General features: G+C 40.8%; 1 protein-coding gene across 3 annotated transcripts in view; it reads left to right on the forward strand.

The window, feature by feature from the left end:
* Window positions 1-6702, forward strand: part of LOC311040398 (NACHT, LRR and PYD domains-containing protein 3-like) — a 68860-nt gene extending 62158 nt beyond the window's left edge. For all 3 annotated transcript variants that reach the window (XM_084050655.1, XM_084050656.1, XM_084050657.1), the window contains 4 exons: window positions 1569-1742; window positions 2863-3018; window positions 3192-3238; window positions 5988-6702. In XM_084050655.1, coding sequence (XP_083906781.1) covers window positions 1569-1742; window positions 2863-3018; window positions 3192-3238; window positions 5988-6544 — 934 coding nt within the window. In that variant the 3' untranslated portion in view covers window positions 6545-6702. The remainder of the gene's footprint in view (window positions 1-1568; window positions 1743-2862; window positions 3019-3191; window positions 3239-5987) is intronic.
* The last annotated feature ends 8146 nt before the right edge of the window (window positions 6703-14848 follow it).

A 14848-nucleotide genomic window follows, 5' to 3' on the forward strand; every position in this document is an offset into this window, starting at 1 on the left:
GCCTTACCCCTCATCTCTTTGTACTCCTCCCTACTTTCTTCATCTCTCTTGCTGCCTTTCTTGTCTCCTCCCTGAGCTCCACAGAGCATTGTTCTTTGTTCATCTTCACAGCTAACATCAGCTCCCAGTACCTACCACAGGACTCAAGCCATGGTACTCGATTGTTGGCACCTTCACTGTAAATGGTAACTCCTGTTTGAAAATGTTCAAAACATACTATGCAAAAACAGTCACATTTTGGCAGCCATCTTGAAAAAAATGGCTGCCATCTTTGATTTATGAGTGGCCCGGTGTCCTAAATCGAAGTGTGATCTCCAAAGATGATTTGTACCAAAGTTCTCGCTTGTATCACCATTTGAACAATTCTCCCAAAATATTGCCGTTAACTAGGCCACTCCCATTGCAACGCCCCCTTTTAGGCAATTAGCATGAACACACCCACACACCTTCATACTCGCATACATCACGCAACATTTCAGCCTACTAGGACAACAACTAGGAGGATTTTATCAACCGCTGGTGGCCATTTTGAAAAATGGCTGCCACGCCCACCAGGGTGAGAATTTGTGATGAACAGTTACTCAGCTGTTCGCTGTTCATGACCAACCTTTCCACAACATTTTGTGAAAATCTGTACATCTATATCAAAGTTATGCAATTTGTTTGATCGGCCACTCCCATTGCCACACCCCCTTTTAACCAATTGACACGAACACGCACACACAGCTTCACAAACATATACTTGACCTTCATGCAACATTTCAGCTTCCTAAGGCAAAATCTGTAGCTGCTAGAGGGTGATTTAGGAAGGTTTGGTGGCCATTTTGAAAAATGCCTGCCACGCCCACAAGGGTGAGAATTTCTGATGTCCCAATATCCAGTTTTGTTTCCAATATATCAATCAACACTTCTGCCAAATTTGGCGCTTTCATCACAAAATTGAACGATTTTCGTGCTACGCCGCCAAGCTACCATGCCTTTGGCAAGGCCGAGACTATAATGTTAACTAATATCTTTATGAATGTGTAATGTAGATGCAAAGCATGAAACTGCCCGACTTTGTGAAACATGGTGTTTCACAAGGTGCCATAGCTGAGTGGTTACAGAGGCCACCTGGGAATCAGAAGGTTCTCGGTTCGCCACCCTGCCCACAAAGTCTATGTGTCAAAGAGTCCCAGAGCAACTGGGACTCTTACCTGACTGCTGTAATAACAGCACCCACTGCTAGCTAGAATGGATACATGCAGAGTACACATTGTGTGTGTGTGTGTGTGTGTGTGTGTGTGTGTGTGTGTGTGTGTGTGTGTGTGTGTGTGTGTGTGTGTGTGTGTGTGTGTGTGTGTGTGTGTGTGTGTGTGTGTGTGTGTGTGTGTGTGAGTGAGTGAGTGAGTGAGTGAGTGAGTGAGTGAGTGAGTGAGTGAGTGAGTGAGTGAGTCAAAGCCTCCAATAGAGCTCTGTACGTGAACCAGATTAATTTATTATTTCATCCTTCTCTTACAATATTTATTTGTATTACTGATGTGTTTTGTTGCTCTTTGTTTTTGTTTGTTTGTTTTTTTTCTTCCCAGGCTGAGTGGTTGTAATCTCTCGGAGAGATGCTGTAAGATGTTATCGCCAGTTCTGAGCTCCAGCTCCTCTAGGCTAAAAGAACTGGACCTGAGCAACAATGATTTGCTCGATTCAGGAGTGACGCTAATCGCTGATGGACTGGGAAGTTCACAATGTAGACTTGAGACACTCAGGTCAGTATTCCTGAACCTTTTCAATAGATGACCATTTGTGACCCATTCTGCCCTATGATGGGTACGCCGCATACAAGCAATGTTGAGCAGAGAGGAGAAGAAAAGCCATAAGAACATTTTTCATCCAAAATGTGTTAATCCCACACTCACAATCATAACATACGTGGCTGTCATTCACCTAAACATTAGAGCTGAAATCAGTGTGTAAATAATACGTAAACGTAGATAAAAACTTAAATTGGTCATCCTTGGTGCATCCTAACATACTACTTACTTTGTGTTTGGTTTTGGACAACAATGGGTAATTGCGGTAATAACTGTGTTCCATACATTAGGATTTAGAAAGGATATATTATTCAATTGATTAATGTATCATGTCCATGTCAAATACAAACAATATTAAATAAGGTTAACTAATATGTTTATGAATGTGTAATGTACATGCAAAGCGTCAAACCGCCCGACAAGGTGTTTCACAAGGTGCTATAGAGCACCGAAGTCGGACGCCACTGCCACTAGAGGGCGTTGTTTCACGGGTTCGTGGGTTTATTTTTTGTGTTGAAATCCCCATTTGGGAATCTTAGATCACGTCATATAAGAACTGTGTTCCAAACATAAACACACCACCCTGGCGTTTTTGTCAGGGGTTGGCTCTGCATCGTTTATGATATTCATTCATATTTGATACAGCCTGTTTCTGACGAAAATGGAATGAATTCTGCCTTAAAAGTCTTAAGAACTACTACTTCCGGGTCTGAAATCACTGTCCCTACAGCAGCCGTGTTCATGGGAAATGTAGTCTTTGGGTTGTTTGACTCGTTTCTAGTGTTTATATTGTGTTACTCGTTGGGTAAATGTGTACATTTACACCTTCAGTCGATGCTTCAGATCCATATGAGTAAAATCGCCAGGGTGGTGTGTTTATTTTTGGAACACAGTTCTTATATGAAGTGATCTAAGATTCCCCAATGAGGATATCAACACAAAAAGTAAAGCCAAGAACCTGCCAAAAGCTTCCTCTACTGGCAGTGACGTCAGGAGTGCTCTATAGCTGAGTGGTTACAGAGTACACATTTAATAGTGTGTGTGTGCGTATGCGTACGTGTGCGTGTGTGTGTAGGTTGTCAGGCTGCATGGTCTCAGAAGTAGGCTGTTCTTATCTGGTCGCAGCTCTGAAATCCAACTCCCATCTCAAAGTGCTGGATTTGAATCACAATCACCCCGGAGGAGACTCAGAAGAACAGCTGCGCTCTGCTGGACAACTGGAGACCCTCAGGTATGGAGAGACTTGCTACTCAGTGCAAGTTTGACTAGTAGTTTTAGAGGGACATTATACTGTGATGCTGTGTAGTACTGTTTAAAGTGTAATAGCATATCATTATTATCAATCATTGTATCTATTATCAAATAGAATATGCAGGCCTGACTTTGTGTCTCCTTCATCCCCAGTGTCGACCATTGTGGGGCGTGCAGGCTGAAGCCAGGTCTGAGGAAGTGTAAGTGTTTAATCTGTTTTATTCATGAAATCAAAGTATCACACATCCTATTTATATGAACAGCACATACACAGCAGCATGGGAAATTGGGAAAAATACTGTGAAGAATTATCATGCATATACAGACAGACAGACAGACAGAACAGACAGAGAACAGACAGACAGACAGACAGACAGACAGACAGACAGACAGACAGACAGACAGACAGACAGACAGGAGCTTGGAGCTTATTCTTTCTGTGAAAGGTTCTCACACTGTAAAATCCTCAGTGTTCATTTAACTCTGAGAGTGACCAACCTGTAAGGGTCCATTTGGTTCCATTTATTTCATGTATACTTCATCAAAGTATAAAGCCTGATTTATATTCATATTTGTATAACTTACATGTCACCAGTCGTATACAAAGTACTCAACCGTAGTACTTGAGTACAAAGTACAAAGTATAGATACTCCTGGTCAAATATTAGTCAACTACAAGAAAGCTGCTCTGTCAAATGTTTACTTGAGTTAAAGTACTTTAGTGGTTGCTTTTAAGAATAATTAAGTATTTTAAAATAATGTGCTTTTGAATCAGTAGTATGTTCTTTTTAAAACCAATGCAATTCTGTATTGAAATGTTTCCATTTTCCCCAAAAATCTGGGCGTGAATAGCTGAATGGTTAAGTCGTGCATCACAGGCTCTGATGCCTGACAGTAAGTCTTGGGTTCGATACCCAAGTATCCAAAAGTACAAATAACAAAATACACGTTTTAATTTGTTTATTTTAAATATATATATTTCCAGGGCCTTTTATGCCTTTATTTATAGTTTGTAGTAGAGATGGACAGGAAACGGGGGGGAGAGAGATTGGAACGGGACTCGAACCCGTGGTGCGCTGTCAGGCTACTTATGAGCATAGGTGCCCGAACCGCAAGGACAGCAGTCTGGGCCCACTTTTAATTTTTTAATATCAATGCACTGCTATCTTGAAATTCTGATATTTTCCCCCAAAAAATAAGATTAGTGTGAATAGTGATAGCAATAGTGAAAATAGCTGATCTACAAGCTCACAACAGTATTCTGTTTCAGTGGTGCTCAATCTTTTTCATGTCAAGGACCACCCAAAATTACATTTATTTCACCGCCGACCCCCATCTCAAAATATGTTGTTCCAGGGACCCCCCAGAAGCAAAGATTTTAGTTTAAAATGTTCACTTTAAAAAAATATATATATTCAAAGATTTGCACACATTTTCACGTTTCTTCAAAAATAGCAGATATAAAGACTCGTAGCGCGGCACTCGGTGCCGCGCTACGAGCTTGTATATCTGCTATTTTTGAATAGCAGATATAAAAGTGTAAAATAATGCTTTTTTGCTCAAATAAAAAAATGACACAGATGCGTTCCAGGTCTTTATGGGTTAAGTGGTTAGTTCATAATGTACTTTTTCCCTTTCTAGAAATGTAATCTTTGCCTTTGGAAAGTAGTGGAGTGAAAGTCATACAGTACTCAAGTAAATGCAGTTGATCACTGTCCATTGAAAGACAGTGAGTATAAATGAAGCATAAGGGTCCATTTAGGTACACATGGGGGTCAGTTATGTGTTCTCCATAAATCTATAGTTTTAATTATACAAGTGAAGAAGACAGTGTGCAGGAATCCTTTCTTCTACACTCTGAAATGAACAGTGAGGATTTTACTGTGCATTCTGTGTAGCCACATGACACCAATTTACACCCAAAATGATTCAACACTTTGATTTATAATTTCCAACACCCACTTCATATCTCACCCAGAAACAGGCAGGGTGAAAAAAGACACATTGTGAGCTTGTAGATCAGCTTTGTTGCATGAAAATAATTAATATTACGATGACTTTATGTGGACACACACACACACACACACACACACACACACACACACACACACACACACACACACACACACACACACACACACACACACACACACACACACACACACACACACACACACAATATTTGACCGGGAGTATCTTTACTTCAACTCAAGTACTTTGGGCATCCCAAAGCGGTTTAGTACTTTGTCCAACACTGCTGACATACAGTGGTGGAAAAAGTACTCAAATGTTTTACTTAAGTAAAAGTATCAATACTGCAATGTAGAATTACTTTATTAAAGGTAAAAGTCCGGAATTAAAAAATATACTTGAGTAAAAGTACAAAAGTGTTGGTATCAAAATGTACTTTAAGTACCAAAAGTAAAAGTACTACAATGTTTGAAAATAGCAGATCTACAAGCTCACAACGCGTCGCAATGCGACGCGTTGTGAGCTTGTAGATCTGCTATTTTCAAATAGCCTAGGTATAAAATAAGGCTAAAGTGGTTAATGTATGTTTTATAATGTAATAATTTATATATCTGCAAAGTAACTAGTAACTAAAGTTTTCAAATAATTGTAGTGGAGTAAAAGTACAATATTTGCCCCTGAGATAAAGTGGAGTAGAAGTAAAAGTACTGAAAATTGGATATACTCCAGTAAAGTAAAAGTACCTCAAAATTGTACCTAAGTACTGTACTTGAGTAAATGTACTTAGTTACTTTACACCACTGGTGACATATAAGTCATACAAATATGAATATAAATCAGGCTTTATACCTTGATGAAGTATAAATGGAACCAAATGGACCCTTACAGGCTGGACACTCTCAGAGTTAAATGAACACTGAAGATGAAGTAATATATGATTGTTAACTGGTGTTGTGTTGTGTGTTGTTCTCTCATCAGATGTGTGTGAACTCACACTGGATCCAAACACAGCACACAGAAACCTCTCTCTGTCTGAGAACAACACAAAGGTGACACGTGTGAAGGAGAAGCAGCCATATCCAGACCACCCAGACAGATTTGACTACTGGACACAGGTTCTGTGTAGAGAGAGTCTGATTGGACGCTGTTACTGGGAGGTAGAGTGGAGAGGAGTGGTTGGGATATCAGTGACATACAGAGGTATCAACAGGAAAGGAAGGGGTCATGACTGTAGTTTAGTACGGAATGACAAGTCCTGGTGTCTGGTATGTTCTGATGGTATCAGGGACAACAGTTTTGATGTCTGGCACAATGATGAGAAAACTAAACTCTCTGTCCGTGCTAACGTGCGTCTCTTTGGCTCTAACAGAATAGGAGTGTATGTAGACTGTCCTAATGGCACTCTGTCCTTCTACAAAGTATCGTCTGACACACTGACACATATGCACACCTTCCATTCCACTTTCACTGAACCACTCTGTGCTGGGTTTGGGTTCTACAGTACTGACTCCTCAGTGTCTCTGTGTCAGATCTAGGAGGTACAGAAACATCCTGTTGTTCTGGAGTAACACACACACACACACACACACACACACACACACACACACACACACACACACACACCGATCTACAAGTTGTCAGTCTGTAGATCAGTATGCTTTCGGCACACAACACCAACGAGCTAAATGTATAATCCTAAACCTAACCTGATTTATAATTGTAAAAGTATCTAAAATAATCTGTTTGAACCATAAAACAAGCATTCATCTTGTGAGGACAAAGGTTCCTCACAACGTCACATATTATACTACAATTGTGGAGGCATTTGATCCTCACAAGTATAGTAATACACGCACACACACACACACACACACACACACACACACACACACACACACACACACACACACACACACACACACACACACACACACACACACACACACACACACACACACACACACACACACCACATATACACACCATATATTCACCAGGACCTCCACATTTATATATACTGTATATAATTGGCCACAGACCCTCACATGAGACAATGTTGTGCCAGCGGCCCCCATGAGAGAAGATTTGTGTTAAACATATTCAAAATGATTGAAACCATTTCATGACTTTTTTCAAAATGTTTCAAAAAAAATAGCAGATCTACAAGCTCACAATGTGTCGCATCGCATGCAACATGTCGTGAGCTTGTAGATCTGCTATTTAGCAGTGGTGTAAAGTAACTAAGTACATCTACCCAAGTACTGTACTTAAATACAAAGTACTTAAGTACAAAGCACAGTCAATTATTACATTATAAAACATACCTTAACCACTTTAGCCCTGTTTTATACCTAGGCTATTTGAAAATAGCAGATCTACAAGCTCACAACGCGTCGCATTGCGATGCGTCGTAAGCTTGCAGATCTGCTATTTTCAAACCTTTTAGTACTTTTACTTTTGGTACTTTAAGTGCATTTTGATACCAATACTTTTGTACTTTTACTCCAGTGAATTTAGAATTCCAGACTTTTACCTGTAACAGAGTACTTCTACGTTGCAGTATTGATACTTTTACTGAAGTAAAACATTTGAGTACTTCTTCCACCACTGTATTTTGGAATATCCAAAGTATAAATCTAAATTCCACAAAGTGTGTGAGTGTCCTTTACGCGTCTCCAGAACCGTCCAACCAATCACTTTCATATCCAACGTGTGTAGTGATGACATCACAGTGTGCTGATGACATCACAGTGTACTGATGACATCACAGAGGAGGTCAGTGCAGAGTGTGAACTCAGTCAGAGCAGTCTTTCTCCAGAACCGGTGTGTCAAAGTCAATGTAAAGGTGTGTGTCTCAATTACATGCAAAGTCAATGTAAAGGTGTGTGTCTCAATTACATGCAAAGTCAATGTAAAGGTGTGTGTCTCAATTATATGCAAAGTCAATGTAAAGGTGTGTGTCTCAATTACATGCAAAGTCAATGTAAAGGTGTGTGTCTCAATTATATGCAAAGTCAATGTAAAGGTGTGTGTCTCAATTATATGCAAAGTCAATGTAAAGGTGTGTGTCACAAAATGACGCATGGTGTATATTGATGTCACAAGGGAGCTCAGTGCAGAGTGTGAAGTCAGTCAGATTGACGCTTCTTTGATCAGAAGAGCGTCTATCTTCAGTCAGATAGACGCTGTTTATACTGTAAACAATACAGCAGTAATATCTGCCATGTCTTTGGTCAAATGTTGTTTAATGAACCTGTGATTTTATCGATTTATTGTGCTTATCAAAGCCAAGTCTTTGTTCAAATGTTATGTAATGACCTATGATTTTTATCAATTGTCTGACGGACATTGAGATGGGTTGTACAATGTTGTGCTCATTAACTCTAATGTAATGGTTTTTGAAGCCCTATAACCTGTGTATCATTTGTGACACGCTTTCTAATAAACACATAAGAAAGTCACCTTGTTTTGCTGAGTGCAATGCTTCTATCTTTATAATGAATATAATAACTACACACAATGCTTCTATCTTTATAATGAATATAATAACTACACACAATGCTTCTATCTTTATAATGAATATAATAACTACACACAATGCTTCTATCTTTATAATGAATATAATAACTACACACAATGCTTCTATCTTTATAATGAATATAATAACTACACACAATGCTTCTATCTTTATAATGAATATAATAACTACACACAATGCTTCTATCTTTATAATGAATATAATAACTACACACAATGCTTCTATCTTTATAATGAATATAATAATAACTACACACAATGCTTCTATCTTTATAATGAATATAATAATAATAACTACACACAATGCTTCTATCTTTATAATGAATACAATAATAATAACTACACACAATGCTTCTATCTTTATAATGAATACAATAATAATAACTACACACAATGCTTCTATCTTTATAATGAATAATTATAATAATAATAACTACATATCTTTATAAGTGAATGTATTAATAATTACACACCACTAGAAACCTGAGCACAGAGAAGCATCTACTTTAGTACTTTAGTGTCGTATAAAGGCCTTTACAGACAGGGTGACATTTTTCGCAGGGAAAAAACGGACAATATCACTTTTTAAATGAACACATGGTTCTGTATGACCTCATGCACACAGGCTCCCAATTTGCTGTGTGGCAAGTGGCTGTGGCGATGCGTTTTATTTTTTCAATCGAACCCAGTTCGATTTGTGCGTCTTTTCTTATTTGGTAAAAACTGATTGACCAATCACACACCCTGTCTGCAAAGGCCTTAACAGTGTCATTTTAAGATTTCTTTGGCAATTCAAAAATATCAGATCAACAAGCTCATAGCGCGGCACCGCGCTACGAGCTTGTTGATCTGATATTTTTGAAAAATCATGTCAATTTTTGCAACTATTTAAATCTATCTGCTATTTTCAAACATTGTAGTACTTTTACTTTTGGTACTTAAAGTACATTTTGATACCAACACTATTAGATCTATTAGACCCCCTGAGTCTATACATAGTAATACAGTCAAGAGAATAGGCTCTATGCACAGCAGACATATTGGAAAGATAGTGGGCCTCTTCCTTACTTCCTTCACAGGTATTACCAACTTATACTAATTCAGGCTCTGTTCCATTTAGTGTAGCACAGTGTGGTTCACACACTGTTTAATTTCAAGGACCCACATAACACTGACAGTGTACAAATGGAACCAAATGGACCCGTAAGGGTCCATTTGGTTCCATTTGTACACTCTCAGAGTTGAACACAACATAAAGGGCCATTTGGAACCCCCTCAAGGCACCACAAGGGTCCCTGGACCACACTTTGAGACCCACTGGTGTAGCAGAGTGTTTCCAGTGAGCCAACATGCACAATATCAGCATCCTGACTCTGTTTGACCAGAATGGAACAGAGCCTTCGTTAGTATCATTGGTAAGACCAGTGACGGAAGTAAGGAAGAGGACCAATGTCTTGCCAGTATGGCTGGCTGCTGCACAGAGAGCCTATTTCCCCTGTGGTGTCTCTAGGTAACAGCCTCTGGACACTTCCACTCTCAATGCCAATGAGAGACAGGTGTCAGCCATGGCCGTTAGTGTCATTAACTAATGTCAGGCAGGTGTGTGTCAGTACAGAAGCCCTCACTTTTTCTCCAGACACAGCTCAGTGTCTTTGTTTATCTGCATTTATGTTGTATTTACTTGGTTTGCTTTGTTGTCAGAAACCATGTTATTGGTGAAGTGGACAATAAAGCCCTTAAACTTCCTCTTGGTGTCACAAAGCTCTTTAATGGGACAAACTTGGGCGGTCAGCTACATAGGGGCACACACACACACACACACACACACACACACACACACACACACACACACACACACACACACACACACACACTGATGGCAGAGGAAACCATGCAAGGCTCCAACCTGCTCATCAGCAACATTAAGTTAAGGATTCAGTGTCTTGCTCAAGGACACTTGGACACTGACTCAGGGGGAGCCAGGGATCGAACCGGGAACCTTCCTTCTCTTTCCCAAGCGGCCGCTCTAGCTCCTGAAACACTGTAATTGGAGGTATTGTTTTAACCCTTTCACTCTGTTAACATCAGCTCTGTTGTGTTTTCAGTTGAATATGCAGACGTTTTCCATTCAATTGCAGCTGGATGCCACTAGATGTCACTAGAGATCCATGCAGGAACATTGAGGGTAAAATCTCCTGGCTGCAACTCAGTGTCGGCCCTATGGGGGGGCATTGGGGGGCAATGCCCCCCCAGATTAGACTTTGTGCCCCCCCAGTTCAGATTGGCCAGATGTTTTTATTATTTTAATTTTTTTCAAGCAGCGCAGCGCAGCGCAGCGCAGTATAGCCTGCCTTTTTTTTCTCCCGCTGTGGAGTCTGTGCCTGTGGAGATGCAATGCCGACATTACATTAAAGACATTATAGGCCTAATGCTGTAATTGTATTTGTTGTTGGTGCATATAGGGGCAAGGTAAATGAACCGAATTAACCGAAATAGAGTTACAAAACACCCCAAAAAAGTAAAATATCCATCCAATAACCGAAAAAAATCGGTTAACTAATGTCAGGCAGGTGTGTGTCAGTACAGAAGCCCTCACTTTTTCTCCAGACACAGCTCAGTGTCTTTGTTTATCTGCATTTATGTTGTATTTACTTGGTTTGCTTTGTTGTCAGAAACCATGTTATTGGTGAAGTGGACAATAAAGCCCTTAAACTTCCTCTTGGTGTCACAAAGCTCTTTAATGGGACAAACTTGGGCGGTCAGCTACATAGGGGCACACACACACACACACACACACACACACACACACACACACACACACACACACACACACACACACACACACACACTGATGGCAGAGGAAACCATGCAAGGCTCCAACCTGCTCATCAGCAACATTAAGTTAAGGATTCAGTGTCTTGCTCAAGGACACTTGGACACTGACTCAGGGGGAGCCAGGGATCGAACCGGGAACCTTCCTTCTCTTTCCCAAGCGGCCGCTCTAGCTCCTGAAACACTGTAATTGGAGGTATTGTTTTAACCCTTTCACTCTGTTAACATCAGCTCTGTTGTGTTTTCAGTTGAATATGCAGACGTTTTCCATTCAATTGCAGCTGGATGCCACTAGATGTCACTAGAGATCCATGCAGGAACATTGAGGGTAAAATCTCCTGGCTGCAACTCAGTGTCGGCCCTATGGGGGGGCATTGGGGGGCAATGCCCCCCCAGATTAGACTTTGTGCCCCCCCAGTTCAGATTGGCCAGATGTTTTTATTATTTTAATTTTTTTCAAGCAGCGCAGCGCAGCGCAGCGCAGTATAGCCTGCCTTTTTTTTCTCCCGCTGTGGAGTCTGTGCCTGTGGAGATGCAATGCCGACATTACATTAAAGACATTATAGGCCTAATGCTGTAATTGTATTTGTTGTTGGTGCATATAGGGGCAAGGTAAATGAACCGAATTAACCGAAATAGAGTTACAAAACACCCCAAAAAAGTAAAATATCCATCCAATAACCGAAAAAAATCGCGCGCCGGCGCTTCGCGCCGGCGCGCACGGGTCCATCACGCACGCGCGCTGCGCGCGCGTGCGTGAGGGACAGGCAGGTGCCCCCCCTAGAATAATTAATGCCCCCCTGCTTATTACCGTCTGCAGCCGGCACTGCTGCAACTGCTGCGTTGTGAGCTTGTAGATCATCTATTTTCACAATGTTTGCCTCTTTCTTGTATTATTTGACAATTTGGCCAATGTGTGACCAGTTTTTATAGTATAGTTTGTTGATTACTATTGAATCAGTAGCCTAATGCTCTTTTTTCTGTTCTTTGTTTTCTTTTTCTTTTCACTTCACTGTCATCTGGGGACCCCACCAGAATCATGTGGGGACCCCACAAGAATCATGTGGGGACCCCACAAGAATCATGTGGGGACCCACAGGTTGAGAACCACTGTTCTAAAACACTGTTCTAAATCCTAGGAGTTCTCTGAAACACATATGTTGTACATACATAGATAAGATCTAAAATGACACAGATGCTTTCCTGGTTTTAATGGTTAATATAGGATTGGTCATTATATCACCTGACCTGCCCATCACCTGACACAAGATATTAAAGGACCACTTCACCCATTTTCAACATATCTTCATGTAATTGGTCCTCACTAATGCTCATAATAATATGGAACCGTTTTGTTCTACTTGGTCTGTGTCTCAGAGGAGGGCTGTGGACACTTCAGAAACCCACCTACCAGTGACATCATCGATGGGGAATTAATCCAAGCTAATAGAAACAGCAGGCTTTCTATTCCTGGAGGATATCTCACATGAATAAACATCTAAATTAAAAAAGGGCAATTCATTGAAACAATAACCCCGCCTAATGATGATGTCACTGGTAGGCCACAGCCCTCCTATGAGACACAGACATTTGTTTGTTATTGTTTCTCATTATATATGTATTTATATGTTGGTAAAAGGAAAAAGAAAGATATGAAGATTGAAAATGGGTGAAGTGGTCCTTTAAGTTAAGAGAACAGCTGGTGTAGGACAGTGGAGCTGCATCACACCTGCACTGCTATGAAGCAGTGGTCCTCTTTGTGTTTTTCATGTCTATTAACTAATTCAGCTAGGGACCCCCTGGAATCCTCTCAAGGACCCCTGGGGATCCCCAGACCCCACATTAAGAACCGCTGCTATTAAGACACTGGCCCATGAACCGACATGAGTGGAAATTCTTTGTTGCTACGGTTACGGTCATCACATTATTGACTTAGGAATGAGACAAAAACAACAAAAAAATCTCCATGAATTGAAGGCGTCATGGGGTTTGTTATTGATAGAAAATAAGTAATTTTTGGGTGAACTACTCCTTTAAGATAATGAACCCATTAAGGCCTGAGGTTCCGATTCTACAAAATGTCTTCTAAATCCGTTCTAAAAAACAGTTTTTTGAAAAAGCGTATGTGTTGTTATGTCAGTGGTTTTCAAACTTTTTAATGTCAAGGACCCCAAAATGTATATGTATTTGACCGCGGACCCCCATCTCAAAATATTCAAAGAGTTGCACACATTTTCACGATTTTTCAAAAATAGCAGATCTACAAGCTCGTAGCGCGGCGCTACAAGCTTGTAGATCTGCTATTTTTTGAATAGCCCAAAGTGTATAAATAATGCTTTTTAGCTCAAAGTAAAAAAGTGACACAGATGCGTTCCAGGTCTTAATGGGTTCAGACTAATCACACACAAAGGGTTAAAACAGTCTAAGCTTAAGTTGAAGGTAACTTTAAGTCATAACTAAAAGGCCTTCGTCTGGTAGAAACCTGCAGGGAGTGTAGACGGAGCAGAAGAGAGAAACTGCTGCTTCTCATGTGTAGAGTGTGTGTGTCAGACTACCAGACCCACAGAGCAGTGCTTCTCATGTGTGTATGCAGACTACCAGACCCACAGAGCAGTGCTTCTCATGTGTAGAGTGTGTGTGTGCAGACTACCAGACCCACAGAGCAGTGCTTCTCATGTGTAGAGTGTGTGTGCAGACTACCAGACCCATAGAGCAGTGCTTCTCATGTGTAGAGTGTGTATGCAGACTACCAGACCCATAGAGCAGTGCTTCTCATGTGTAGAGTGTGTATGCAGACTACCAGACCCACAGAGCAGTGCTTCTCATGTGTAGAGTGTGTGTGTGTCAGACTACCAGACCCATAGAGCAGTGCTTCTCTAACCTTTTTCCATGCCAAGGACCCCCTTATATGATATGTATTTTGGCCGCGGACCCCCATCTCTAAAATATGTTTGTTCCAGGGACCCCCAGAAGCAAAGATTTGAGTTACAATTGTTCGCTTTAAAATGTATATTTTTGCAAAAAAATGTTCAATATTTTTGAATAGGCCAAAGTATAAAAGGTTAGAATTATTGTGACACTACATTAACTCATTTTGCTGGGGACCCCCCTGGAACCCCCACAAGGACCCCTGGGGGTCCTTGTGGGAACCAATGCCATAGAGAGAACCAATGCCATAGAGAGAGAGAGAGAGAGAGAGAGAGTTCCGTCACACTTTGAAAAGCGAGGCCGCTATGGGCTGTATAGTTCCAAACATTGGAACTTTCTCATAGAGACAGACAGAGCATTTCCTCATTCCATTCTTATAATGGGAGTCTATGCTAGTGTCGTCACTCTCATACTAGCCTCCATCTCCAGGCTTTTATTGTTTAGTTTTGCTAAAAAATAAAAGCCTGGACCAGCGCGTCGGTGTATACCCGGTATAGGAAGTGTTTCATTTCCCCAACCAACCAACCAGAGTGCAGTGGGCG

This window comes from Gymnoscopelus microlampas (assembly GCF_963454915.1).
Source record: "Gymnoscopelus microlampas genome assembly, chromosome: 24".
Lineage (NCBI taxonomy): Eukaryota > Metazoa > Chordata > Actinopteri > Myctophiformes > Myctophidae > Gymnoscopelus > Gymnoscopelus microlampas.